This window comes from Hibiscus syriacus, unplaced genomic scaffold (assembly GCF_006381635.1).
Source record: "Hibiscus syriacus cultivar Baekdansim isolate YM2019G1 unplaced genomic scaffold, ASM638163v2 tig00112383_pilon, whole genome shotgun sequence".
Classification (NCBI taxonomy): domain Eukaryota; kingdom Viridiplantae; phylum Streptophyta; class Magnoliopsida; order Malvales; family Malvaceae; genus Hibiscus; species Hibiscus syriacus.
Window position 1 is genome coordinate 4,153,564 of NW_024063319.1, and position 27,248 is coordinate 4,180,811.

General features: G+C 33.0%; 1 protein-coding gene and 1 pseudogene across 1 annotated transcript; both read left to right on the forward strand.

Moving 5' to 3' along the window:
• The first annotated feature begins 4,767 nt into the window (after nucleotides 1–4,767).
• LOC120178870 lies at nucleotides 4,768–7,537 on the forward strand (annotated as a pseudogene).
• An 11,160-nt stretch (nucleotides 7,538–18,697) lies between these two features.
• LOC120178930 (auxin efflux carrier component 3-like) lies at nucleotides 18,698–21,474 on the forward strand. The gene is made up of 6 exons (XM_039184688.1): nucleotides 18,698–19,997; nucleotides 20,073–20,367; nucleotides 20,443–20,528; nucleotides 20,611–20,768; nucleotides 20,860–20,936; nucleotides 21,037–21,474. The coding sequence occupies exons 1-6, from the start codon at nucleotides 18,788–18,790 to the stop codon at nucleotides 21,101–21,103; spliced, it is 1,893 nt and encodes a 630-aa protein (XP_039040619.1). The 5' UTR covers nucleotides 18,698–18,787; the 3' UTR covers nucleotides 21,104–21,474.
• Nucleotides 21,475–27,248: the final 5,774 nt, after the last annotated feature.

The following is a 27,248-nucleotide window of genomic DNA, read 5'->3' on the forward strand; positions in this document are numbered from 1 at the left end:
CGGCGACTGATACCATATAGAAATATAGTTTTCCAGTTCTGGTAAACAGGGTTTTTGATTCTGAAATTATTTTTTATTCAAAGAACAATTGCATATTACACAAGAGGATACATGAGATTTTTATATACATGAATTAGAGACCTAGATAAGATATGAGTCATCTTTTCTATAAATTAGGAGATAGTTTTAGAGATAAGTTAGGATTCAGAGTTTAACTTAAACACTACTTACACTAATAGGGTCTTCTTTTCTTATTTTCCATCTCCTCTCGTAGAGTTTATAATGTTCCTGTGTCCGAGTCTTTAGTCTGAGATAGAGTCATTTAAGGTATGTCGTGGAGTACGTAAATGTGCCCCTTTAGCTTTGTTAGTGATGGAAGTATCCTTTCACCTAGAAAGTTGGGTGTTTAACTGTATTGTTGACATGTTCATGATCTTTGTCATGAAATGTTGGAGGCTTACTAAATTTAACTTTATTTTTGTTATTGATATTGCCATCTATTTACATATTGGTATGTTAATCAGAATGCCAGATGTCACTTATAACCTTGAATAATTAGTGTATTTTAAAATGCATTTACATATTAATCGAAGTCTTAAATCCACTTATGATTTTCATCTACCCGTTAGATTCTAATTGATATTAGAATGTTGGTCAGCACCATTTGCTTGAAAAGAAACTTAGGTAAACCCCACTCCTCCTGCCCCCAAACAGAAGAAAAAGGAAGTTTTATTTCAGAATCTGATTAATGAAATATGTTGCTCCATAATGTTTCACATGATATCGTTTGTCTTATTTGATCTTGCAGCAAGTGATTATTCTATCTTCAAGTTCTTAGTAGGATTTACTCATTTTATTATGTGTGAATGTTGTCATGACGAATTAATGGAGAAACTTGTAGAAAACAGACTGTGTAGAAAACAGACTGTAGAAAATAGACAAGTCTGTTATTTTTATTCTTGTGTACATTCAGTAGAACATATTACATATTTATATACAAATTATGCCTCTAAACTAGGAAACTCTAAGAAAGGAAACTAATCCTAGGAGATGTAATCCCTTGAAATAAGAGATTGAAAAACAGAAAATAATTACAGAATCTCTTAACTTAAGGGATTGACAACTCATTTCTATAATTCCTACACTCCCCCTCAAACTGGTGTATATATGGTGTATATATGTTGTATAAACCCAGTTTGAATGACATCTCATCAAAAGTCACTCGTGGAAGGGCTTTGGTGAAGATATTTGCTAGCTGTTTCTTCGTCGGAATGTACTGTAGTTTTGCAACTCCATTGTTGACCTTCTCGTAAATAAAATGTATGTCTATCTCAATGTGTTTCGTTCTATCATGCTGCACTGGGTTTTTTGCTATATTCATAACTGATTGACTGTCACTAAAAATCTCAAAACTCTTCTTGTCATCTAAGTCCAGTTCTGTGAGCAGTTTTTTAATCCACATTCCTTCACATATTCCGAGAGCCACTGCTCTAAACTCTGACTCAGCACTACTTCGAGAGATAACAACTTGTTCTTACTTCTCCAAGTCACCAAATTACCCCAAACGTAGGTACAGTAGCCACTAACTAACCTTCTATCAGTTAATTCACCTCCCCAGCTTGCATCAGTATAAACCTTCACTGTTCTATCTTGATTTTTTCTAAATATAAGTCCAGCTCCTAGGGTAAATTTCAAGAACCTTAAAATTCTGTTAACAGCTTCCAAATGTTCTTCTCGAGGATCACTCATATGTTGGTTGACAATGCTCACTGAGTATGCAATATCAGGCCTGGTCAGTGAAAGGTAGATTAAATTCCCAACTAACCTTTGGTAGGTTTCCTTGTTTACTGGATTTCCAGTCCTTTCCTTGTAAAATTTCAAGCCTGGCTCCATTGGAGTTTCAACTGGTTTGTAGTCGAGCATTCCAGTTTCTGCAAGAAGATCCAAAACATACTTACGCTAGTTTATGACTAGCCCTTCCTCAGACCTTGCAACTTCCATACCCAGGAAATACCTCATACTCCCTAAATCCTTGGTTTCAAACTCCTTTGCAAGATTCATCTTTAGCTTTTCTATTTCTTCTATATCACTGCCAGTTATAATCATATCATCTACATAGACAATTAGGAGGGTTATCTTACCACTCGGTGTAATTTTTCTGAATAATGTGTGATCCGCTTGCCTTTGTTTGAAACCATTTTGTGTCGTAGCCTTAGCAAATCGATCAAACCAAGCCCTAGGAGACTATTTTAAGCCATATAAGGATTTATTGAGCTTGCACACAGTTTTCTTAGTGACCTTTCCTTCTAATCCGGGGGGACCTCCATGTATACCTCTTCTTCAAGGTTCCCATTCAGAAAAGCATTCTTTATGTCTAGCTGATGCAATTTCCAGTCCATGTTAACAGTTACTGATAACAATATTCTGATGGTATTCAATTTTGCAACCGGTGCAAAAGTCTCCTGGTAGTCGATGCCATAGGACTGAGAAAAACCTTTAGCAACCAGTTTTGCCTTGTATCTTTCCACACTCCCATCCAAATGATATTTGACTATGAATATCCACCTGCATCTAACAGCTCTCTTCCCTTTTGGCAAATCTGTCAAACTCCACGTCTTATTCTTTTGCAACGTTTTTATCTCTTCTTCCACAGCCTTTTTCCACTCAGGAGATTGAAATGCTTCTGTCACATCTCTTGGGATTTTCACAGTGTTAATGCTGGCAGTGAAGGCCCTAAAATTAGACTGTAATTTCCCATATGCAACATACTTATTTATGGGATGAGCAGTGCATTTTCTTACCCCTTTCCTAATAGCAATAGGAAAGTCATCAAGATCAACAGTAGTAGCCTCTTGGTAACCATCATTACCTTCTGTTTTAGCTGCAACAGGATCCGAATTTGGTTCTTGGCAAATGTTAGGCTGACTGATTTCTTCAGCAACATCTTTCCTTCTTTTTGAGTAAACACTGAGTTGTTTCGGTTGGGGAGTTATGGTTTCAGGGTCATTGTTAGGTGCATTTTTTGTAGTGGTAGAAGGTGTTTTGCACGGACTAGAGTGCTGAGATAAGGAGGAAGGTAATTCATCAGAGTTATTTAGGTTATTCCCATCACCCTCCCTAGGAACTGGGACAGTGCTAGCTGGCTTTGGAGAGACAGTAATAGGTAAGGAAAGGATAGGCTGTAAAGAAATATCGGTTTGAACAGGCTGAAATTCCTTGTAACTCTCCCCCTAAATTTTTATTCCTGAAAAATAAGGTTGGTTTTCAAAAAAATGTAACATCAAATGAGACATAGGTCTTTTTTGTGGAAGGTGAGTAACACTTGTAACCCTTCTGACTCGAAGAATAGCCCAAGAACACACACTTTATGGACCTAGGATCTAATTTCCCTCTGTTGTGGATATGAACAAAGGTTGTACACCCAAACACCCGAGGAGAAAGACTTGAGTTTAAATGTTTAAAATGGGGATACAGCTGAAACAGAACCTTAGTAGGAATTTTGAAATCTAAGGTCTTACTTGGCATTCTATTGATGAGGTAAGTGGCTGTAAGAAGAGCTTCCCCCCAAAGATACTTAGGAGCATTAGCAGCAAACATAAGAGACCTAGTAACCTCTAGAAGATGTCTATTTTTCCTTTCTGCTACCCCGTTTTGTTGAGGCGTGTTGACACAAGAAGTAAGGTGAACAATGCCTTTTTCCTTAAAGAAATACCCAAGGGTTTTATTCAAATACTCACTCCCATTGTCACTCCTTAGAATTTTGATTTTTGTGTCAAATTGGGTTTCAACTTTTTTATAAAAACTTTTAAAGAGAGACTCAACCTCATATTTTTCTCTCATTAAGAAAACCCATGTTGTCCTAGAGTAATCATCTATAAAAGACACAAACCACTTATACCCAGAAATACTTTTGACAGGAAAAGGGCCCCAAATGTCACTATAGATGATGGAAAAAGGTGGTGTTGGTTCAAATTTGGCTGGAATATATGGTTTTCTGGTGTGTTTGGCCATTTGACAAATTTCACAGGAAAACAAAGTTGGATCTTTATTAATGAATAAGTTCAGTAACATTTTGGAAAGATAGAAAAAATTAGGATGACCTAATCTAGAGTGCCATAACATAATTTTAATGGTATTGAGATCAGAAGATAAAATTGGTTTCCTAAGAGCACTGGATAAGGCATGATTATGAGATGCTTTACCTCCAAGGGTGTACAATCCTTTGCCCAACCTAGCACTGCCAATCACCCTCTTCGAGCCCTGTGCCTGAAAAATGCAACCACCAGTACCAAACACAACATTACAACCAAAATCTTTAATTAATTTGCTGACTGACAACAAATTGCATGCAAGTCTAGGAACATAGAGGACATTATGAAGTAGTAGATTTTTGTTTAATATAACAGAACCACTCCCTTTGACTGTAGTGAGAGAGACATCTGCTATTTTGATAGAAGCTGGTAAGCTGCTTTCACTATATTCCTCCAAGAGATCAATATTTCCTGTCATATGATCTGATGCACCCGAGTCTATTATCCATTGTACCTAGGAAGCATATGGATTATTTCCATCAGTAGTAGTATAAGTCAAATTTGTAGGCTTGGCTGTCATACTGCTCAAAATCAGCTGCAGTTCCTCTATTTGTTTCTTGCTAAAACTGCTTGAGGAATCATCTTGAGAGGCAATATGAGGCTCCTTTTGAAACCTGGACCGTGTGGGCTGCCAATCGGCTGGTTTTTCGTGCAGCTTCCAACATTGATCTATCATATGGCTTGGCTTCTTACAATGTTCACACCAAAGGCGATTTTTCCTCTGTTGCTTTGAAAATTTAAAATCTGAAATCTGAAAATCAGATTGAGAGGGGCTAGTCTGGGAAGTGATTTCGGATGCTGAGGGATCCGGATTAGCCATGAAAAAAATAGAGTTGAATAGGAATTGATTTAAAGAGAAACGGAAATCGGATTGATCGCTCTAACCTGATACCATGTAGAAAACAGACTGTGTAGAAAACAGACTGTAGAAAACAGACAAATCTGTTATTTTTATTCTTGTGTACATTCACTAGAACATATTACATATCTATATACAAATTATGCCTCTAAACTAGGAAACTCTAAGAAAGGAAACTAATCCTAGGAGATGTAATCCCTTGAAATAAGGGATTGAAAAACAGAAAATAATTACAGAATCTCTTAACTTAAGGGATTGACAACTCATTTCTATAATTCCTACAAAACTCAACCTTATAGCTATACTATACTTCAACAAGCTCAAGAACGCAATCGGCTGAAATAGATGTTTCCTCTGAACATGACACCTATAAGGCTCCTCACCTTCTCGCCTTGTCAGCTACTCCTATCCCAAGGACCCTTGCTTTTGCTTTGTATGGGGATGTGTCTTTGACAAATGTACGTTCCATTTGCTATACTTCTAGCTGCTTGAATTCTCTATATAGTTGCAATCCATGTTTAAATAGATTGAATCCATGATTTAATTTTTTGTATTGAGCAAAATATTGGTTTCTTTATTTAAAATTTATTTAATGAGAGGAAATTGAAGCATGATACATGAAAGTATAGTAGAGAGCTGGGATAGAAAGGAGTGTCAAACTTGGTTTGCAATACCTAAATTAGCATAAAATTTAAAATGATAGATTGAGGTGAGTTAGTCGGATTCGTTGCCTACACTTAAGGATTTGGAAAACTTAATGGTGCATTAAGGGACTAATTTACAGTTATATTGCTTTTTGTCCGCTAATGATTTTTCTCGGGTTCCTGTAATTACAGATTACTGACTTACCTCCTGGAAGGATACCCGTTGAAACATACATCATTGAAGGAACTGACAATGGCTTTAAGAGTATTTATGCGGTAAAGCATATACTAATTCTACTCCTTTGAAATATTGCATGTGTCTTGTTTCTGTCTTTCTTAAAAGGAGAAAGTATGATAGTTGCTGGATAACTGAAAATGTGACAGTATAGTGTTAGTTTTGTGATGTTTTTAGTGCCATTTTATTTGCATTCATTTGCACATTTTCTTATATTTTTGGAATAAAAAATATATTGGCGCAGTAGTTCCTGCTAGGGATTGGTAACCATCCCATTTCATATACGAGAAGTCAATTGAAGATAGAAAAACTTATGAGCATTCGTTGATTTGATTATGTCTGATTATGTGATCCTTATGGTTCTCAGAGCAATGAAAAGTGTAGGGCTAGACAGTGGCAGAACTCACCCTCATTTATTGGGAGGGGGCATTTAAAAAGTTTAAATTAATTGGTGGGCCATTTGGAAAAATCTAAACTTATGGGAACCAAATATATATTCTAAAGATTTTTTTTGATCCCTTCATAGTTCCGCTACGGCAGCTAGACAATGTAATACATTTAACATTCCTTGAACAAAATGAAGATTGTTAACTTGTACATTAAAGTTCACATATTTGTTTCTGTTGGTGTAGAATACATAAACTGGATTGAATATTTTCTTTTGTTACAGATTATGTTAGAGTTAGAAGCAGGAGGAAGGCTGTATCTTGTATATCCTGTCATTGAACAATCTGAGCAATTACCTCAGCTTCGGGCCATTTCTGTGGATCTTGAGACCATATTAAAACAGTTTCCGGATTATAAATGTGGGTTATTACATGAAAGAATGAAGGGTGATGAAAAGGAAGAAACATTGAGAAAGTTTAGGTCCGGAGGAACAGATATTTTGCTTTCCACTCAAGTAATTGAGATTGGTGTTGATTTCCCAGATGCATCTATGATGGTTGTTATGAATGCTGAGAGATTCGGAATTGCTCAGTTACACCAACTTCGAGGACGAGTTGGTCGTGGGGCAAGAAAGTCTAAATGTATATTAGTAGCATCTACTTCAAGTGGCCTAGGTCGCCTGAAGATGCTTGAGAAGTCATCAGATGGCTTCCACTTAGCTAGTGTGGATCTTCTTCTACGTGGTCCTGGTGATTTAGCAAGAAACAGTCCGGACACCTTTCCGAATTTCCTATTGCTAGGTTGGAAATGGATGGCAACATTTTGCAAGAGGCACATGTTGCTGCATTGGTGAATTTATCCCCTTGCCCTTGTTATTTAATTGTTTTTGTTTCTTGTTTGATCTCTTTTTCAGGCATATCTTCATTACTCTAGAGCTGGTTCTACCGTTAATCCTGGTGCACTCTTTGTAATTCTGTGTGCAGAAAAATCTTAAGTGATTCTCATGACTTGGAACGTTTTCCCGCACTTAAAGCAGATCTAAGCATGCGGCAGCCACTTTGTATTCTGGGTGATTGAGCTTCAGCTGGCACGGTGGTTTCAAGTTTTCACACTTCGGCATTGCGCATAGACTACAGGTTTGGCTTGGTACTGAGTCCTTGTTTGTATAGCATTCAGTCTAGGTGGCTTCCTTGCACTGTCACTTCTCTCTAATTTAATGTGCTTGTAAATCCACAATCAACTAGTAAAAACATGCTGTAGGGTTATGGATGTTGTCTATTATATTTGATTACAGTCGGCATCTAGCCAGTTTCATGTCGTTTCATTGGATCGATTCTTTTTGCTTTCGAGTATTCCAAAAGATAGCAAAGTAGATTCTGAGTATGTTTCATTGTTATGAGATTTTGACAAATCTTTGATGAAAGGGGAAGTCAATTGGGGCAACAACAGCTAGCAAAACAGGAGGGGTTCCTCCCCTTTCTCACATAAACCCAAAGAAACACCCTATGATCTTGTCTGAGACAGAGACACCTTACCCTACATCTCAAACCTTTATTTATATTTTGTAGGACATGCCCTAAACTTAAAACTGCATGATTTTCAATGATTTGGTTTTCCACTGCATTTGGCTGCATTTGTTAATAAGATTTGTAACCCAAATTGTGTCAAGAAAACCTTAAACTCAACAGGTCCCCATATCCCATCAAATAGCCATTAGGGCAAGGGTTTTTGTTGTGGTTGAGTGACACCATCTAAAAAGAATTTTCTTTTCACGTGAAAGTAGGACTATAAACGAGTCGAGTTGAGCTCGAGTATTATTGAGCTTGACTCAACTTGAGAAGTTCTAATTTGAGTTTGACTTGACTCGAAAGCTCGCATGCTTAAAATTGTCAAACTTAACTCGAACTTAATCAAAAATTAAAGTTCAAGCTTGAAAAAAATTTGAATTTAAAATATTCTCAGACTTAGCTTAAACTTAGGCTTGAATATAAATCTTAAGTGCATGAAAATCTTATATCGCATTTAAAAGAACATATAAATGTATATATTATTAATAATTTAATTTAAAAAATTAAAAAATTAGTTTATTATTTTTTTAGTTGCTCGTAAATTTTAAGTTGAATATCAAATAATTTATTTTGAATTTTTAAAAATCCGAGTTCGTTAAATTGGAATATTGATTGAACTTTATGAAATTAAACTAAAATAATGATATGTCAGATATTATTTGCAGCCTTACATGGAAGGCTTTGACTCTTTGATAAGCCAATGCCCCAGAATCTCATTGGTGCAAGCAGGAAGTTCATCTTTAATTATTATTTTGTTCACTAGTTATGATTAACCCTTATCATAACTTTGAAAAATGGTTGAAGCTTTGGGTCAAAGACTCAAAGCATACATATTTCATATATTTTATAAGATAATCCAAAACATTGGGCCAAGCAATTTTATTGTCGGTCCAAATACAATGCCCTAAGAAAAATGTCTTCTTTGACAGGTGGGCTAATCTTTATCAGTTTGCACGTGCATTTGTCGGATGTTAACACGAGTGGTTAAGATTTATTTATTTTATTAATCAGAATGGGTCGAATAAGTAATTCAATCTGTGAACGAGTCTGACAGAATATATTAGGCATTCTCAATACTTTTTCGGAATTATGTGGTTCACCGAAAATATTATTATTAGGTATTAATTATTTTTTAATAATATTATTTTTTTGTTAAAATTATGGGAATATTATTATCTTTAAATTCATAGGTATTAGATAATTTTCATCATTTTGAATAATAATATCTTTAAATTTAATGACTTCTTCTTATAACGATCATTTTCAATTCTTATTATTTTTTATATTTTACTCAAAATTATAAACATAATGATAATATACAAATATTTTAGTTTAGTAAAATATTAATAAATTTAAGTATTTAAAATTATTTTATATTTTCAATATTCAATATATTAATTATTTAAAGGATAATTTGATTATAATTCAATTAATCTTATATTCCTCCAACCAAATACTGTAATTTTACGTTCATGCTAAACATCAAACAAAGTAATACAATATTCCTCTAACCAAACATTGTAATGTTAACACTGTAATTAAATTTTTATTTTACCTAATATATATATATATATATATATAAGGTCGGGTACAAATTCTAACCTAAAAATCAAAATCGAGTTTCAGATTTTTTTGAACTCAGTCAGATATAGATGAAAATGTTCATTTTTTTATCAGAATTAGATGAATTAAAACCCAACCTAAACTATCCACGACCATAGCTAAATATAGCATTGCTGGTGGAAACATTTGGCTAAAGATCCTTTGCATTATATTGCTGGTTGAAGCGTGTAGGCTCTCAAAAACCCGACCACATTGTTGGCTAAGGGTCTTCTTATCACCCACTTGTTGAACTAGATGGTCCTAGATCCTTGTTATTGGTTAAGGTTTTTCCATTAACCTTCTCGGTCCCCCCCCCCAAAAAAAATTTCGTGTGGGGTTTAAAGTTTGGTAGCTTATCCACTTTATGTTACATCCACCCTAAGATTTAATCACAATCATTAAGACCTAACGCTCTCTTTTTCACACCAACATACCACTCCCCTTGGACAAATTTTATCTCAAACAAAGAAAAGAAAAACAGTTGTAAAGGATGTTCTACATTTGACACGTGCTTTAGTCTTTGAATTTGGCAATTGGCATTGGCTTGTACAGGTTTTAGCATTTTAGGCCCTCACTTGACCAGAAATAAATATAAAATCATATTTAATACAAAAATCTAATCATTAATAACATACATACATCTTATAGATATAATTGTTTGAATTTAAAATTTCTAAAAGAATAATATTTTTTCAACGACTAAGCAGTGACAGATTTAGAAACTAAAATATAAAGGTTCAAAATTCTAATATTTTATTTTCCAAGAAAAATAGGTATGCAAATTTCTTTATTTTTTCATTCCTCTTAATATACTAAACTAGATTTAATAATTTTTTTAAAATAATAGATATGCAATTGAACCCAATCAAAATCATATATATCCGCCTCTCTGACTAAGAACGCTTAATGAATTCTAGGAAAACATACTATAAATATTGAAAACAGATTCTAAATCCATCGAATGTCACCTTAAGGATAATTGCATGAACTAAACACCGACTTTAGGAATGATTGTGCCGAAAGCAATTTCCCAACGTTTTGACTTCTAGCCCACGTAGGACCTACCACTGCCATCAACTGGCTTTTTTTCACATTATGGATTTCGGATTTTTTATTTAGCACATTAAGATGTCTTAATTTTTATTTTGGAGAATATGGTAAATACTATAATGAATATGAAACTTATCATTTTGGGTGAAGAATTTTAATAAAAAATATTTTTTATTTAAACTCGTCACTTCAATGTGATAAATTTTAATAAGATATATTTTTTATTAAACTTATCATATTAAACTTAAAAATTAAATAAAAATATTTTTTATTCGAACTCATTATCTCAATGTGATAAGTTTCATACACTGTAAAAAAATATTATAGATGGTATAATAAAAATGTATGTGGCCTGTTTTACAAAACATTTTCTGGGCTGCTCTATTGGGGAAAAACCCATCAACTTATTGGCCATAAAGTTATACAAATAATTAATTTTATGTATAATCTCCATTAATTTTCTTAAAAATTTCTAAACTATCCTAAATTATAAGATCATCCAATCCGTTTATAGAGAATATCTTTTTGAATATTACGTGGTCATTTTAAGATAATACATATTCAGAATTTTTTTAATCATTGTCAACATAAATATATTCTACAGATATAGATATTCAAACTCGAGTGTTTTAAAAATAATAAATTAATAATATTATCTTTTATCACCGAAATCATTTAATAGATTTTAAAAATATTACTTTTAAAATGAAAAAAATTAATACAAACTTTGCAAAAATTAGAATTTGTGATGAAAATGAAAAAGGTAGAGATGGATGGACCCATGCTTTTCTTATCACACGCATTTATGCCAACCAATCTTCACAATCACTTCTCACTTTCATTCATACAAATTATGCTACCAAAAATTATTTTCAACTATTTGTTGATATATTTATAATTGATCATTAAGCTTTTTCAAAAGAAATTATAAAGGGAAGAGAGATGGATTGCTTCAGGTTTAACTCTAAATTTAATATCAATCCAGGGCAAAATAATATTTCTTATTAATAAATCATAAACTTGATCGATAATTTTTTTGTAAAAGTTGAACATATATCTCTTTTAGGGATGGACACATGTTGGGTTTAGGTCGGGTTTCGGTCATTCTGATCTTATCCGAAAATTTTACATCCTCCATCCAACTGAAAATTTTTGCATTCTCCTCCCGATTTGAACCTCACTCAACTTTTTGAGATAAAATCCGAGTACGACCCGAAATAATATATTTATTAATAAATATTATTTTTATTCAATAAAAATAGAGATTTAGTTGAAAAAAATAATGTATAGAGGGATATTATTGTAATTATCCCTAAATATATATAAGATAAAATTATATTATTTTTTCAGATCATGTCGAAATCCGTCGGATTCGAGTCTTATACCCATCTCTAATCTTTTTAGAGAAACTGGTCATTGTTAGAATTTTGAAGTCAATGGCTAACTATTTTGGTCCAAAAGTTGAGAAAGTACTGTAGAATTTTGTCAAATTCCATGACAAAATTAGGTTGAGACGAATTTTTAGACTCGATGAGACTGCAAATTTTCAAACCACTTAGCACCTTGAATTATGAAATTATATATATAGGGCTAAGATCTTATTACATAGTGTAATTTTTTTTAGTTTATATCTTTTTTGTTTCGTTAGATGATGAAAACCAAAGATTGTGATTAATGGTAAAAAAATAAAAGATATTCATTAAAAAACGAGTTAATATTAACTTTTAATTTCCCTTTCATGATCCTAAAAAAATATAAAAAATGAGTTAATTTAAGTCTGTAATTTCCCTTTCATCTAATATCCTAAAAAGATATAAAATTAAAAATTTTACACTAAATCTAACTGAATCTTAACCGTATATATAAATAATTATTGAGAGAGTTGAAAGTGTTATTTTCCTGAACAAGTAATTTGTTAGCCTTTTTTAACAATGGATTATTGAGATGGTTCAATGTTGGGAAATATTGCTGAGCTGTTGAATGGGGGAAATGATAACGTGAGTCAGTTTTAATATACGGTTAAAAAATAACGTTACTGATTTTATTATTATTTAAATAACAAAATTGGTAAAAAATTATCGGAAATATTATTATTTCTATCGGTTTTGTTATTTTTTCTACCGATTTTATTATTGTTGGGTACTTTATCAGAAATGTTAAAAAATATTGATGTTTTAGATAAAAATAATAATATTTTAAATAATATTTACCGATTTTATTATTTAAATAATAACAAAACCAATAACTTTTTTTAATTGTATATTAAGAATCTCGCACTAACTTCTCGTTGAATAGATGGGTTTGATGTTAATAAGCAACAAAGTTTTAACTGTGATCCATTCACCATATATTAACACATGTTGATTAGAGTCAGGCTGGGCCAGGACAGGTGGGGAAAATTTTATTAACGTTATTTTTTTTTTCTTCAAAACAAAATGGGAGGGAAAATTTTATGTATAATTTGTATGCTTTTTTTTTTCTCTTTCATGTTTTACGGTTCCTCTAAAAATTATTATTATTATTTTTTAATTTATCATATTTCTCACAAACACAATTGTTTATCATCAATTGTGGTGCTTGAATCATATTGAAGATTATTCTTAAAATTCTAGGTAGATCACGTTTTCAAATTATTTCATTTGATTTTTATATATTTTCAAATTTAGATAAGAACGTTATTTTATTTTTCAAATGTTATGTTATGTATTGAAAAAAATATGTCGGATTGATGTTGACACTATCATCAATGATTTTGCATCAAGAAATGCTCGAATGCAAAATCATTTGATTCATTGAAAAATTCTGTAAAAGAAAATCCAATTGATTCATTCATGGTCAACCTCATTACAAATAAAATATATAGTTAAAAGTTAGAAAATTTTAATTCTCCCTTACATATTAATATAATCGTACATAGGTATGTTGCAAAGTATTCGATGATTTTGATGTTTTTAAATAATTTTATTCCCTCTCTAGTTATTAAAAATGTTATATTAAATGTATTATGAAATTACCATGACTTACAGAAACATTTGATACATAAATTAGACATTTTTTCTTGTGTTAGTGTTTAAAGAAGTAGAAACGAATATATGATTTTATGTTAAGTGACAATCTTTTAATTAGAGAGAAACGAATTTATAAAATTTTAGGGTATAAATATAAAATATCAATAAAAAATAAAAAAAATCTTAAATATTAAAACAAATGTCGATCCTTATAAAGGAGTGTTCATTCAAATTGACACTTAAACTTTAACTTCATTCTCCTTTTTAGTATTTTTATTAAAGGTAGGGTTAACTACACAGATGATCACTTATGTTTGTGCTTTGTTCACTTTTGGTTATTGATTTAAAAAAAATATAAGATATGGTTACTTTCGTTTTTATTTAATTAAGATGTGGTCACCCCGAGTTAATTATCGTTAAAGGCAGTTGAATATTTTGATATAATCACGCTTTGGTCCGTGTTATTTACATATTTTCTCAATTTAGTTATACTTTTAATAAATTAAAATAAATTTAATCATCCAATCAAATCATGCCACATATCACCATTCGGTTCGAGGACTAACTTTATTTTAATTTAATATATTTATTTCCACCAATCATAAAGTGGTATGTGTCACCCTCTGGTTGAAAGAAAACAAAGGAAAGTAAATTCGGACAAAAAATATTCAAACCTTGATTTCTTAGGAAACTAAACATGTATCAAATTATTAAGCCAAGCAATTATTAAGCCAAGACCATTGTTTGGTCTAAAGTAGACAACATGTATATATATTTTATATCTTAGTGTATTTGTCATTAAAATAAATCTTTTAATTAATAAATTAATGATTATTGATGACTTTATTTTATTACAACAATATTCTATTATGAAATTTGGCTAAAGTATACAAATGGTCTCTTGACTATATAATATTGTTTTATTAAGTTTCTTGACTGTTAAAAGTTTCAAAATAATCCTGTAACTATAGGGAGTTGCTTTATTGAGTCCATTGACTATCAAAAGTCACAAAATGGTCACTCGACTATTCATTTTGTTCCAAACTCGTAATCTCATAATATTATATCATAATATCAAAAGGCTATCACATTTCAATTAATATGTTGAAGTCCAACTTAAACGACCGTTAATTTTTAATTGAAAATGACGAGTTTGGAACATAATGAATAGTCGAGTAACTATTTTGTAACTTTTAATAGTTGAGAGACTTAACAAAGATACTCCCTATAGTCGAGAGACCATTTTGTAACTTTAAATAGTCAAGGGACTTAATAAAGTAATATTTCATAGCCGATAGACAATTTGTGTACTTTATCCATGAAACTTCAACTTTAAATCAATACATATTTTTGAGATATTCGAGATTCATACGAAAAACAGAAGTTCAAGTGTACCCATCAAATAATTCAGTGGTAAAAAGAAAATATTATTTTTTAAGAAGTATTAAGTTCGAACAGTTACGTATGCCAGATGTGTATGTGTTGTCAATAAATTAAGAAAGTTTTGTAAAATATTATCTTATAAGAAGTTAACATTATTAATTAAAGTACTAAAATAACATATGAAATTAAATCCAGTAACCAATTTTTGAATATTTTTTAAAAATATTAATTTAAATACAATATATATTTAAGCCAAGTGTTATTTAATTTTGTACGTGTTTTATATGTGTAGAATACAGCGGTCTCAAGTCTTATGAATTGTTCCAAGTCTTATGAAATGACCATCCAGCTCAGTTGGTAGAGCACAAAGTTTTTAATCTTGAGGTCGCGGGATCGAGTCATACGGAAGGTATTTCATAATTTAGAGGTCTCCCACGGAAGGTGCTCTCAACCTGACGTTGAGGGCAACTTACTATCTTACCTCCCTCTTATCCCATTACATATAAGAATAAGGGTCAACTAATTTTTTTTACTTACGAGAGCAGTGAGTAAAATTAAAAATGGATGAAGTCAAAAGCTATGGAGTATATGTTTAAAATTCTGATCACATAATCCACAAATTGGTTGATTGGATTTGTACGTATAAAACCATGGTTTTCAGAATCGGACCGGTTAGTGAATCGGTTATTTATCGGTTCACTGGTTCAACCGGTTAAATCGATCCGACCGATCAGAAGAACAGGATGATGTCATAATTATTTAAAAAATTAAATAAAAATACCAAAAATATTTAATAAAAAATATTTTTTATATCACAAGTCATATTCAAAACAAGTCATAATATATATAAATTAAAAACCATAAAATCAAGTGAAACAAAATAATTCAAATTAACTACAACATAATATTTAAAGTAAAACATATTAAATAATAAATATAATTATATAACTATAATTAAAAAATAAATTTGGGGCTAAAAAATCATAACAAAATGATATTGTTTGGTTTAATTTTTTTTAAAAAAACAATCCCATATGATTAAAAAACATAGAAGAGCATCACAAAAGTCTAAAGAGTAAAAATATGAGAACAAAACAATATCACATGGCTAATAAATATAGAAGAGAATCCCAAAAGTCTAAAGAGTAAAAATATGAGAACAAAACAATCCCACATGGCTAAGAAACATAGAAGAGCATCGCAACTAACTTCTATAAATAATAGAGGTAATTTGACATTCAAAATCATGGAGCATTTTGGTGAACATTGAGTGAATTATTCTTTCACTTCAATCAAACTCGAATTTTAGGCTTCAATCGAATTTCTAAATTTTTTTTGAGTTCAAGCATTTTCGAGTTCAAGTTTCAATATTATATTTCGAGTTCGAATTGAACTTGATAATTTTTAGCTCGTGAGTTTGAGTCGAGTTGAGCTTACTTTTAAAGTTTTCAAGTTCGAGTTGAGCCCAACAATACTCGAGTTCGACTTGGCTCGTTTAACAAAAGACGTTGTTTGGTTTAATTTAAAAAAAAAAAACAAAATTGACGGTTTTTTTAGATTTTTTTTCGATTTTCAGCCGGTCTGGTTTGAACGGTTCAACGGTTCCAGTAGGTTCACTAATAGTGGTTCAACCAGTGTAGATTGAACCGAACTAAACAACGATTCCCGATTGAACCGGTTAAATCAACCGATCCGGTCCGGTTTTCAAAACACTGTATAAAACACACACACAACGTTCAATCCAATCTGGTTCTTCTCTCATCTTTAACTTTGAAAAAATCTTCCACTCATAAATACATCCTTACCCAATGTAAATTATATTTTTTTAAAATTATTTTATGGTGTTTGACATTATATTATGTGCTTTTATAAGAAAAAAACCTAGTTTGTTCTTATTGGTGCATCGCTCATTTCTTTTCTTTTTCGTCTTTGTTCATTGACGGTGACACTAATTTTAATGTTGGATGCTAATCACCGATATTGTTTTTATTGTTTTTTCTCTATATTATATCTTTATTTTCTTTTGTTTTTTGATTTTCAATAAGTTTATCTTATATTGTACGTTTTCATATGATGTTACATTTTCTTATGTTTTTTTCATATTTTTTCGGTTCTTTGACTTTTTTTATTTATCTTTTTTTTAAGGGTTGATTTGACATCTTCACGACTGATCAAGAAGGCGCTTATCTGATATCTTGTTGATCTTTCTTGCTTTGGACTCTCGAATTAGATTTAGATACCCGATTTACATTTATGGATAACTTTTCATGTCGCTCGAGTCTGGTTCGCAGTTTATCAGTGGTCTTTCAATAGGTTTATCCCCTTTTATGGTTCGTTTATCGATGCAATCAGATCTGTTTGTATATATCTTTGTATGAGTTTCTTGGTTAAATTTAATCTTTACTTGTATGATCCTTTTGTGATCTTAAGTTGCTAGTTTTGTTTCAATGATTATACGAAATTTTCAAATCATGTGTTTAATTTACTATTGTGATAGTAAATCTTTATTTTAATTTGAGATATTTCTTAATGTGAATAAAGTTAGTTACTTCTAAAGAGAGAGAGAGAGATTATGTTATGTAAATCACTTTTTATTAGTTAACAAAATTTTAAAATTTATTTATTATAAATATTGAATATAATAAATAATATTTTTTATAACAACTTTTCATTTTAAAATATTATAATAATTTATTCAATACTATTTATAAAAATATTAAAACTAATATATTTTATTAAAATAAAATATTATAAATTATATTGATTATTTATTAATATTGAAAGGTAAGATAGGAATGATGTTACCCAGATCTCTCTCCTTAACTCACGGCAAGGCTAATATAAGACCTAAGAATCAATTTTTTTTTGTAATGTATAATTTACACTTTTGGTCCTCCCAAATTGCTCCCTCCTACAAAGTCATCCCGAAACTAAACTTTTTGGGCTCCAAACCACTACCAACAGGGCCCGATACTAAATCTATCAGCCCAACATCTCCAGACTCACCTCCTTACTGACCCGGATCAACCCTCAATATTAACTCGAGATTTTCAGGTCGGTACAAGATTGAATCGAGTTAGAGTTCAAATTGATTTAGATTGTTTGTAGTTAAACTATGTTAGGTTTGGGATTAAAAAAATAAACTCGAACTTAAAGCTTGATTAAAGAAATGAATAAAAATTAGTTCTGGGATTTGTTGGACTTAACTTAATTGAATTCGAATAAAATTAATGATTTTTGGTTGAGGATGTCAAAGCTGTCGTACGAATCAGGTTATGTGGTTGCTCTATCAACGAAGCAGATTCGAGGAACGCCGCCCTCTGCGCTAGCTGGAACATTGTGTGATATCTTGAAGCGCTTCCCTCTCTATTGATCATCTTGTATTGGTTTTTTGGTTATCAGTTGCTAAGGGCTTCTGTTTTAAAAGTTTGTTATCTTTGTAACGTTACTGTTCATATATAACAGTTTTCTGATTCTCTTGGGTAATAAATACAGATTATCCAAAAAATTCGAATAAAATTAATGATAATAACATGAAATTAATTAATATTTTTTGAAAAGATATTAATTTGATCCCTCTCCTCATTATTCTTTCATATTATTCCGGTTCTGTCCCTGCACTTTATATGATTCCCCTCCTTCCCTATCTCTCCACCTTATATATATTTACATTTTATTACATCTTTCTGCTAAAAGTATATTTTTCTTCTCTTATTTTCTTTCTTCCCAAATATCTCTAGCTTCGTCACCCATGTTATATATATATATATATATATATATGGAGGAAAAATTGCAGTATATGAAACAAGTCTCAACGAGCAGCAGGCTGTAGTCAAAGAAACACAGATTTCATCCTCTTTGAGGAGCAACGGTTTTCTCGTAGTCCCCATTTTACCCTTCCATTATCGTCATCTCTAACTTCCACTAGATCTTCTACAGTTATTTACTGTGATCAGAAAGATGATCAGTTGGGGCGATCTTTACACCGTTTTAACGGCGGTGATTCCACTATACGTAGCTATGATCTTAGCTTACGGTTCCGTTCGTTGGTGGAAGATTTTCTCACCCGCCCAGTGTTCGGGAATCAATCGATTTGTTGCTATATTCGCCGTTCCTCTCTTGTCTTTCCATTTCATTTCAACCAACGACCCTTACGCCATGAACTTCAAGTTCGTAGCGGCCGATACTCTTCAGAAACTCATCATGCTGTTCGTGCTCGCCTTGTGGGCTAATTTCACTAAAAATGGAAGCCTCGAATGGATGATTACCATTTTCTCGCTATCCACTCTTCCCAACACTCTGGTCATGGGAATTCCACTCTTGATCGCCATGTACGGGAAGTACTCGGGGATGTTAATGGTTCAAGTCGTGGTGCTCCAGTGTATTATTTGGTACACTCTGCTTCTTTTCCTCTTCGAGTATCGTGGTGCTAAATTACTCATCATGGAGCAGTTCCCGGAAACCGCGGGCTCCATTGTTTCCTTTAAAGTCGATTCCGATGTGGTTTCGCTAGACGGACGTGATTTCCTCGAAACCGACGCTGAAATCGGCGAAGACGGGAAGCTGCACATTGTGGTGAGGAAATCCAATGCGTCAAGGAGGTCGTTGGGGCCTTGCTCGCTTCCGGCATTGACACCGAGGCCATCGAATCTCACCGGTGCCGAGATATACAGCTTGAGCTCGTCGCGGAATCCGACTCCGAGAGGCTCGAATTTCAACAACTCCGACTTTTATTCAATGATGGGATTTCCTGGAAGACAATCTAATTTCGGTTCAGCTGATTTGTACTCGGTTCAATCATCGAGAGGACCAACTCCAAGACCGTCGAATTTTGAAGAGAATTGTACGGTCGTCTCTCCACGAATCGGGTTTTATCCAGCACATTCGGCGCCTTCATCGTACCCTGCTCCGAATCCTGAATTTTCGTCCCTCACGAAGAACACAAGTAAAAATAGCCAGTCCCAGCTGCAGCAGGAGAATAATAAAGTGAATCATGATGCAAAGGAACTGCACATGTTTGTGTGGAGTTCCAGTGCTTTGCCGGTATCGGAAGGCGATGGATTGCACGTCTTTGGTGGGACGGAGTCCGAGCAATCTGGACGGTCTGATCATGGTGCTAAAGAGATCAGGATGTTGGTTTCCGATCACCCTCAAAACGGGGAAAACAAAGGTATATATAAAATTTCATTCATTCATCCGACTTGCATCGATTTTTTTCATAAAAAAATGTGCTTTTGGTGTGAAGCTATGACATGCAGTGGTGACTTCAATGGAGAGAACTTTAACTTCTCTGGAAGAAGAGATGGGGAAGGTGAGAGAGATAAAGAAGGGCCGAACCAAGTCAATAAGTTGATGTCCAATTCAACAGCGGTGCTCCACCCTAAGGCCGCCACTGGAGCACCTTCTGGTGTTGGCAAACAAATGCCTCCGGCCAGTGTAATGACCCGATTGATCTTGATCATGGTTTGGCGCAAGCTTATCCGAAACCCCAACACGTATTCCAGCATCATTGGACTGGTTTGGTCCCTTGTTGCTTTCAGGTGAGTTGATTCGAACTTCGTTCACCAAGTACCCCATTCTTTTGGAAATTTACTGATTTGTGTTCTTAATTGCAGGTGGCATGTGAATATGCCGAAAATATTAGAGAAATCTATCTCCATCTTGTCAGATGCCGGACTAGGAATGGCCATGTTTAGTTTAGGTAAGAACTTTTCCGTAATCGATATTGATCGTATCCCTGGGGAAGTCCTAATTGTTGATCCTTTTTTTGACATGGTGAAAAGGTCTGTTTATGGCTCTGCAACCAAAGTTGATCGCTTGTGGAAACTCAGTAGCTACCTTTGCCATGGCAGTTAGGTTCTTGACCGGCCCGGCCGTCATGGCTGCTGCTTCGATCGCAGTAGGGTTGCGTGGCACCCTCCTCCGCATCGCCATTGTTCAGGTAAAAAAGAAAACTCACGTTCCCTCCATAACCGTGTTAGCTTCTTTGAATGTCACAATCGATTCAAGTAAACCTTTGGTGTAATTAACAGGCTGCTTTGCCACAAGGAATTGTACCCTTTGTGTTCGCCAAGGAGTACAATGTTCACCCTGCAATTCTTAGCACTGCGTAAGTAGACACCGAATCGACTCATACAAAATTCGAAATATGTGTCGAACACGAATTTCATACAAAACTGAAACCGATATCTCGAATTGCAATTTTGCAGGGTCATCTTTGGGATGTTGATAGCATTACCAATTACACTGGTGTACTACATTCTTCTAGGATTATGACGGTTTTCTTCTTCTTCTTTGTCCTATAGTAACGGGCTGATTTGGAATCAAGCATTGATCCAAAACCGGATTACATCATGAGGATTTTCCGGGGAAAAAGAAGAAGATTTCATTACAAAACAATTTGCCAAAGGGCTCCAGTATATTTGTAGGTGAATGTCCCCCCCCCCCTTAATATAAGGATCAATGCCCCTAATATAAGGAGACAATGAAGAGGAAAACGAACAAGTTGTCTTGTATTTTCAAACGGGCAAAGGGAAATGAAGTAGCAAAAAAAAGGGTTTTCTTTTCCTTTTTGGTTGATTAATGGTATTATAGTCTTTAATTTGTTGTTGTCCTTAGAGGCTGCAATTATTTACGCTTGTCGTCTTCCTTGGGGTTTTGTACTTTAATTTTGATTATATGATTAAAGGAGATTATTTCTGATTAGTCATTTTTCCTTTAACTGGATAGACAATGACATTCCACTAATCAACGTTCACGCAAAGGAAAAAAGTGAAGAGCACCTTTAACAATAAATGAATTAGGTATGATCTAAATTGATTTACTTATTCTTAGATAGCTCTTTTTGTGTGTGTGAATGTGGAGATTGCTCAATTGTGTAAATGGTACAAGAAAAGACAGAAGGAACGCTAAAGTCAAAAGCAGTTACCTAGCTTTTGGCTAAAATGACCAAAAATCCTGCCCTGCATTAACAACGTCGCCATTCTAGTTAGGGTATACGTGGTGGCATGGTCAAACATTGCAACTCCTTTTTTCCCCTTTACTTGCTTCAACCTGAAACTAAAGTTATTATATTTACAGATCATCATATCATATCGAGTTAGGTTTTCGTACTCAAATCTGATCATATCGAGTTAGATTTTAATCTACTCAAATCTGATTCGAGTATAATATTCTTTTATATGTTACTACTTGATCCGAGTTTAAGAAAATTAATCTGATATAAAATTTGAATTAATTTTTAAGGTAAATATCCACACCTGATTCAATTCTACCCAATATACATATATTTTCATTTTTATCAGGTAAGATAAAGACATAATTAATATATATAGATGGATTTTATAAACATTATCCCTAAATATATAAAAATCAATTATAATATTATTTTTTGATTGAATCGACCAGATATTTTTGACTCTGAAATTGAATCCAACACAACCCGACATTACCCTTCAAAAAAGGTAACCTAATCTTGGTTTTTTTAAAAAGAAAAACCCTGTAAAGTAGGGTTGGATCACAAATTATTGGATTAGGGTCAAATGTTTATCTCGTTATATTCATTAATCTATTTCAATTCACTACATTTAAAATAAAGACAAAAAGGTAACTTTTGCCCTTATTTTAGACGTAATTTATTATTTTTATCTTTATCGTATTTTTTGCATCAATTTAGTCATTAAAGTTACTCAATTGCATCATTTTATATCCTACCTCTAACTTAAAACTCTAATTTATAAATCCTAAACCATAACCTTATTACCTCTAAAACATAAACCATAAACAATAACTTAGGGTTTATAATTTAAGGGTTTAAGTTAGTGAAAGGATATATAATGATGCAATTAAACAATTTTGAGGGTTAAATTGGTGTGAAAATACAATAGGGTTGAAAATGATAAATTGGGTCTACTAACAAATGTGACCCTTAAGCCTAAAATATATCAATAAACTTAATACAAAGTGTAATACCCCCTGACCGATGCGGGTGACTTGATTCGATCCGAGGTGTCACATTAGGGCCACTGGAGTGGCCCATTAAAATTCGAAAAAAATTAAAATTTTTGTTAAAACATGTAAAATCATAAAACAATTTATAAATAAAATACAAGTTTAGAAAACCATTTATATATTACCAACATAATTAAAATCATACAAGTTTCATACTCAATATAAAAATCAAATGTGACCTACATGCCCCTAATTACAATGTACCGTATTCTACAAGAAAAGCCGAAGGAACTTACATTACTGAAGTCGATAGCTATACTGAATCAATATTTTTAACCTGAAATGGTGAGTAAAAGAGTTAGCTTTGAGAAGCTTAGTAATAAAGAACTACCATATGAATCTAAAGGACATGCATATAAAAGACAAACACAAAAATTTTCTCATTTGGTTCAGGCATCTTTAGGTTTTTATGATGAGCTGAGGTTCCACTGATATTTCTTCAGGTAAAAGACAAGAAGCTTACAATTAAGAGGAAACATTCAGAGGATTAGGTTTATGAGATTAAAAATAGACGTTTAGTGTGTTCCCTCAAAACCATAATAAAATGTAATCATAGTTTAAAAATAGTAGTAATTTATTTTAGTAAAACATATTTTTAAAATCACTGTATTACCCTTCACCCATACACCATATGAGTACCCCAAAACAAGCATCCACAAGGACTTGGCCTAGACCCCTATGATCTAAGAGTCCAATATAGAAGATCAAAACATAAAGGAATTACCAACTAGCTGAACCTCAGAGACTTCATCCTACCCAATTAATACCCCACTATAAATCAGTTTAACAGAAACCAATAATATCAAAGATTGGGAGCCAGATATATTATATATCAGAAAATAGAAACCATAAATAGGGTTTTTTTATATTTAAACACATAACTAGCCTCCAACCGTACACCAAATGTAAATCCCCAAAACATGCATCCATAAAGACTTACACTAGACCCCTAGGATCTAAGAGTCTAATATGGAAGATCAGAACAGAAATGAATTACCAACTAGTTGAACCTCAGAGTCTCCAGACACCTACCCAGATAATACCCCAAAAAAACATATTAGATAAGAGACATTAATATCATAAATAAGGAACCAGAGATCAGAAACCAGTAATCAGAAATCAGAGATCAGAAACCAGTAATCAGAAACCAGATATAAGAAATCATACATTATATAAATTAGAGAAAACATATTTTTTCATAGGGAACGCACTAGAGGATTTTTGTATTTTTCGGGTAGTTATGAGGGAGGGAAAACGTGAGACTTCTGTAGATTGGTCAAATTTCATAATCGAGGTACCTATTAAGGGGTTCATTCGTTAACATATATAATCAATATTAAAAAAATGGTGTTTCATGACTAATTATGATTCGTGTGTAACAGGATGATGTACGATATTCAAGATTCAAGATTCAGACCATTAGGGCCATTCTTGACATTTTGATTCCTGAAGAATTCTTGGTAACGTAATCCAATCGGGGTGATACGATGATGTACGATATTCAAGATTCAAGTTGATTTATCAAGATATCGTCAACTTGTATTGAAAAAACCCCAATAGTGCGATACGTGGTAATTATTCATATCGATATATTTTACGAATATTTACTTTCTAACACTGACTGCGATAACTAAATTGATCACCTTCAGAGTCCTGGCTGAACAGATCTTGAAATTCTTTCCTATCTGTCTTCTAATTCTTTATGCAAGTCATCCAAGTCTTATTCAATATACCAACTTTATACCATATTTAGTTCAAGTCTTAACCAATTTAATATCTTTTTACCATATTTAGTACGAATTTAAGAATATTCATAAGGATTTACTTGACTAAACATTTTAAATCATGCATTAGTCAATTACCAACATGTACCGTAAAGCGTGCATAAGGTATAATAGTATTACCTCAATATTCATTCCACATCAATCAATCAATTAAACTCCATTAGATCACCCTTGAACTTAATTTCAATTTCCCATGATATCTCAGATCCATGGAAAAACAAATTATATCAGAAACAAAACTTAATCGGGAAAATTATTCAAATTGGAAATTAAAATACTGAAAAACAACTTAACGGGTTCGTATTTGGTGAAACAAACTTTTGATTCAGACTCAGGATGCCGAAAAACATAAAATATGCCATTTTTAGAAAAGTTAACTTTTTTTGTCAAAATCAATGATCAACGGGTCAAAGTCAAAGTCAAAGTCAACGATTTGGTTAACAATCAATAGTTTAGGTTAAAGGTCAACAGGCTGACTCAATCTGAGTTGAGTAAACTGACTCAGGCGAGTTGACTCAGTCAACCAGAAGACTCGACATAACAACACCCACATGCGAAACTAGCGCGTGCTGGCACATGCGACGACTAACGAAGACGTCGACCTATTAAACGAGAAGCAACCAAACACAATAATCAACCCAAATCTACTCATAATACAACCCAAAATGTTATGAAATAATCTAAAAATGAAATAGAGGTTTACCCCCAATGGACGACGAAAGATGCGACGGAATGGAGTGATCCTAGCTAGATTTTGGTCGAAATAGTATGGAGAACTCAATGGCATTGGCGGTGAGACTTATCGATGACGAGATCGACATAAAAATGATAAAGGCAGAGGGAGAACCTTTATTTTTCTATGAACATTCAACACAATATCCACGGTAAACGGTGGGGCCAACCAAAGCGAGGTTATTAGGGTTTTGACCGGGCTGAGATGGCGAGTTGATTGGTGGTGGCGACGCAACCTACAGTCGCCTGTAGCATCCAGAATCAGATAAGAAATAAACTTGAGGTTTTAGGTTTTCGACTAAGCTTCTCGGGGCTTTTCATGATGATCTACCTCGACTTTCAGAAAATTAACAGAGGGCTTTTAATTGAGGAACGGTGGGGAATAAGGTGGTGGTGACGGTGTACACCATTAGCAGGAGATCGATGAACGGACTTGAAGTAGAGGGTTCAGTTCTGGAAAGGATTTTTCACGGGGAAAACAAATTGAACCAAGGCAAGGGTTAAACCAAGATTTTAACTTTGAAAAAAATATATTTTTAGTCAAATCTATCAGCTACAGTAGCCTAACCAAATGGCTAAGGCTTAGCTGGCAGGTCACAGGTTCAAGCTAGGAGAACCATAAAACTTTTTATCTATTTTTAAAAGGTAAAACTCTCGAGATAATTTTCTTGAACTTTTTATTTCACGAGATAATGTACTCCCAAGATTAATTGCTGAAATAGGGCGAAATGAACAGTGTTGGCCGTAGGTCGCCATGCCTTCCGGGTGACCTACGACGTGGCAGCTTCCCGACGAACTCACAGAGAGAATGAACGTGTGCATGAACGTGTTGCATGGCACATGCACAACCCAACCCATAAGTCGCCATGCCCTCCGGGAGACCTTGTAGGTCGCCATGCACTCCCAGCGACCATTGTCTCCTCTTGCATGGCCATGTGATATTTCTGCACGTCTCCTCTTACTCCCCGTTGCATGTCGTCCCCTCCTGCTCCCCGCTGCAACCATCATAGCTGCAATTGCAACGTGAAATCAGCTGCTTCATGCATCAATTATTGATGCATGCATGTGAACCATTTCAGCCCGTGAATTGCATAATTATTGGTGAAATAATTGAGGCAGCCGGTGTTATATATGGGAGGTGGTTAACGTGAGAACATAAAAGAAAAAAAGGGAGAAGAGATTGCAGCCGAAGAAAGAGAGAAGATATTGCAGCCGAGAAAGAAAGAAAGAAAGAAAGGGAGAAAGGAAAGGAAGAAGAAGAAAGGGAGATAAGGCTCTTGTGAGATAAATTTTTATTATTTAAATTAGTTTATTATTATAAATTTTTAGTTTGTTAGTTTAGGGTAAAATAAGAATCAGTTAATTAGTTTGTTAGTTTAGGGTTATATGATTGTTAGTTCAAGTTAAATATATTATACATAAATAAAAAAATTATTTAATTAGTATGTTTGATAGTTATATAGTTAAAAATAATTAATTAGTTTGTTTTGTTAGTCGTTAGTTATATAAAAAAATTATTTAATTAGTTTGTGTTAGTTAAATAGTTAAGTTATATTTGTTTGTTGAATTTATATTATATAAAAAATTAGTTAGTAAGTTTATTAGTAGTATATTATAATGAAAAAATAGTTTATTAGTTTTAGTTATATAAAAGAATGTTTTATTACTTGTTTAAGGGTTTAGTGTTTACGTTTAACTTATATTTTAAAAAGTTTAGTTTGTTAGTTTATTATATTATAAGTTATTATATTAATTTTTTTGTTGTGTTGTAAATTAGTTAGTTTATATTAGATTATATTAAATGATTTTTTTAAATATTGTTGTTTAATTTTTTTTTTACAGATTCATTCCAATGGCTGACCAAATTCCACTGCTGAGACTTGACAATGAACATA

Excerpts from the sequence above, each read along its gene's own strand:
- LOC120178930 (XM_039184688.1), top strand. The coding sequence starts at position 18,788 with ATGATCAGTTGGGGCGATCTTTACACCGTTTTAACGGCGGTGATTCCA. Across the intron at positions 20,769-20,859 it reads TCCGCATCGCCATTGTTCAG|GCTGCTTTGCCACAAGGAAT; the intron begins GTAAAAAAGAAA and ends TGTAATTAACAG. Across the intron at positions 20,937-21,036 it reads CCTGCAATTCTTAGCACTGC|GGTCATCTTTGGGATGTTGA; the intron begins GTAAGTAGACAC and ends GCAATTTTGCAG.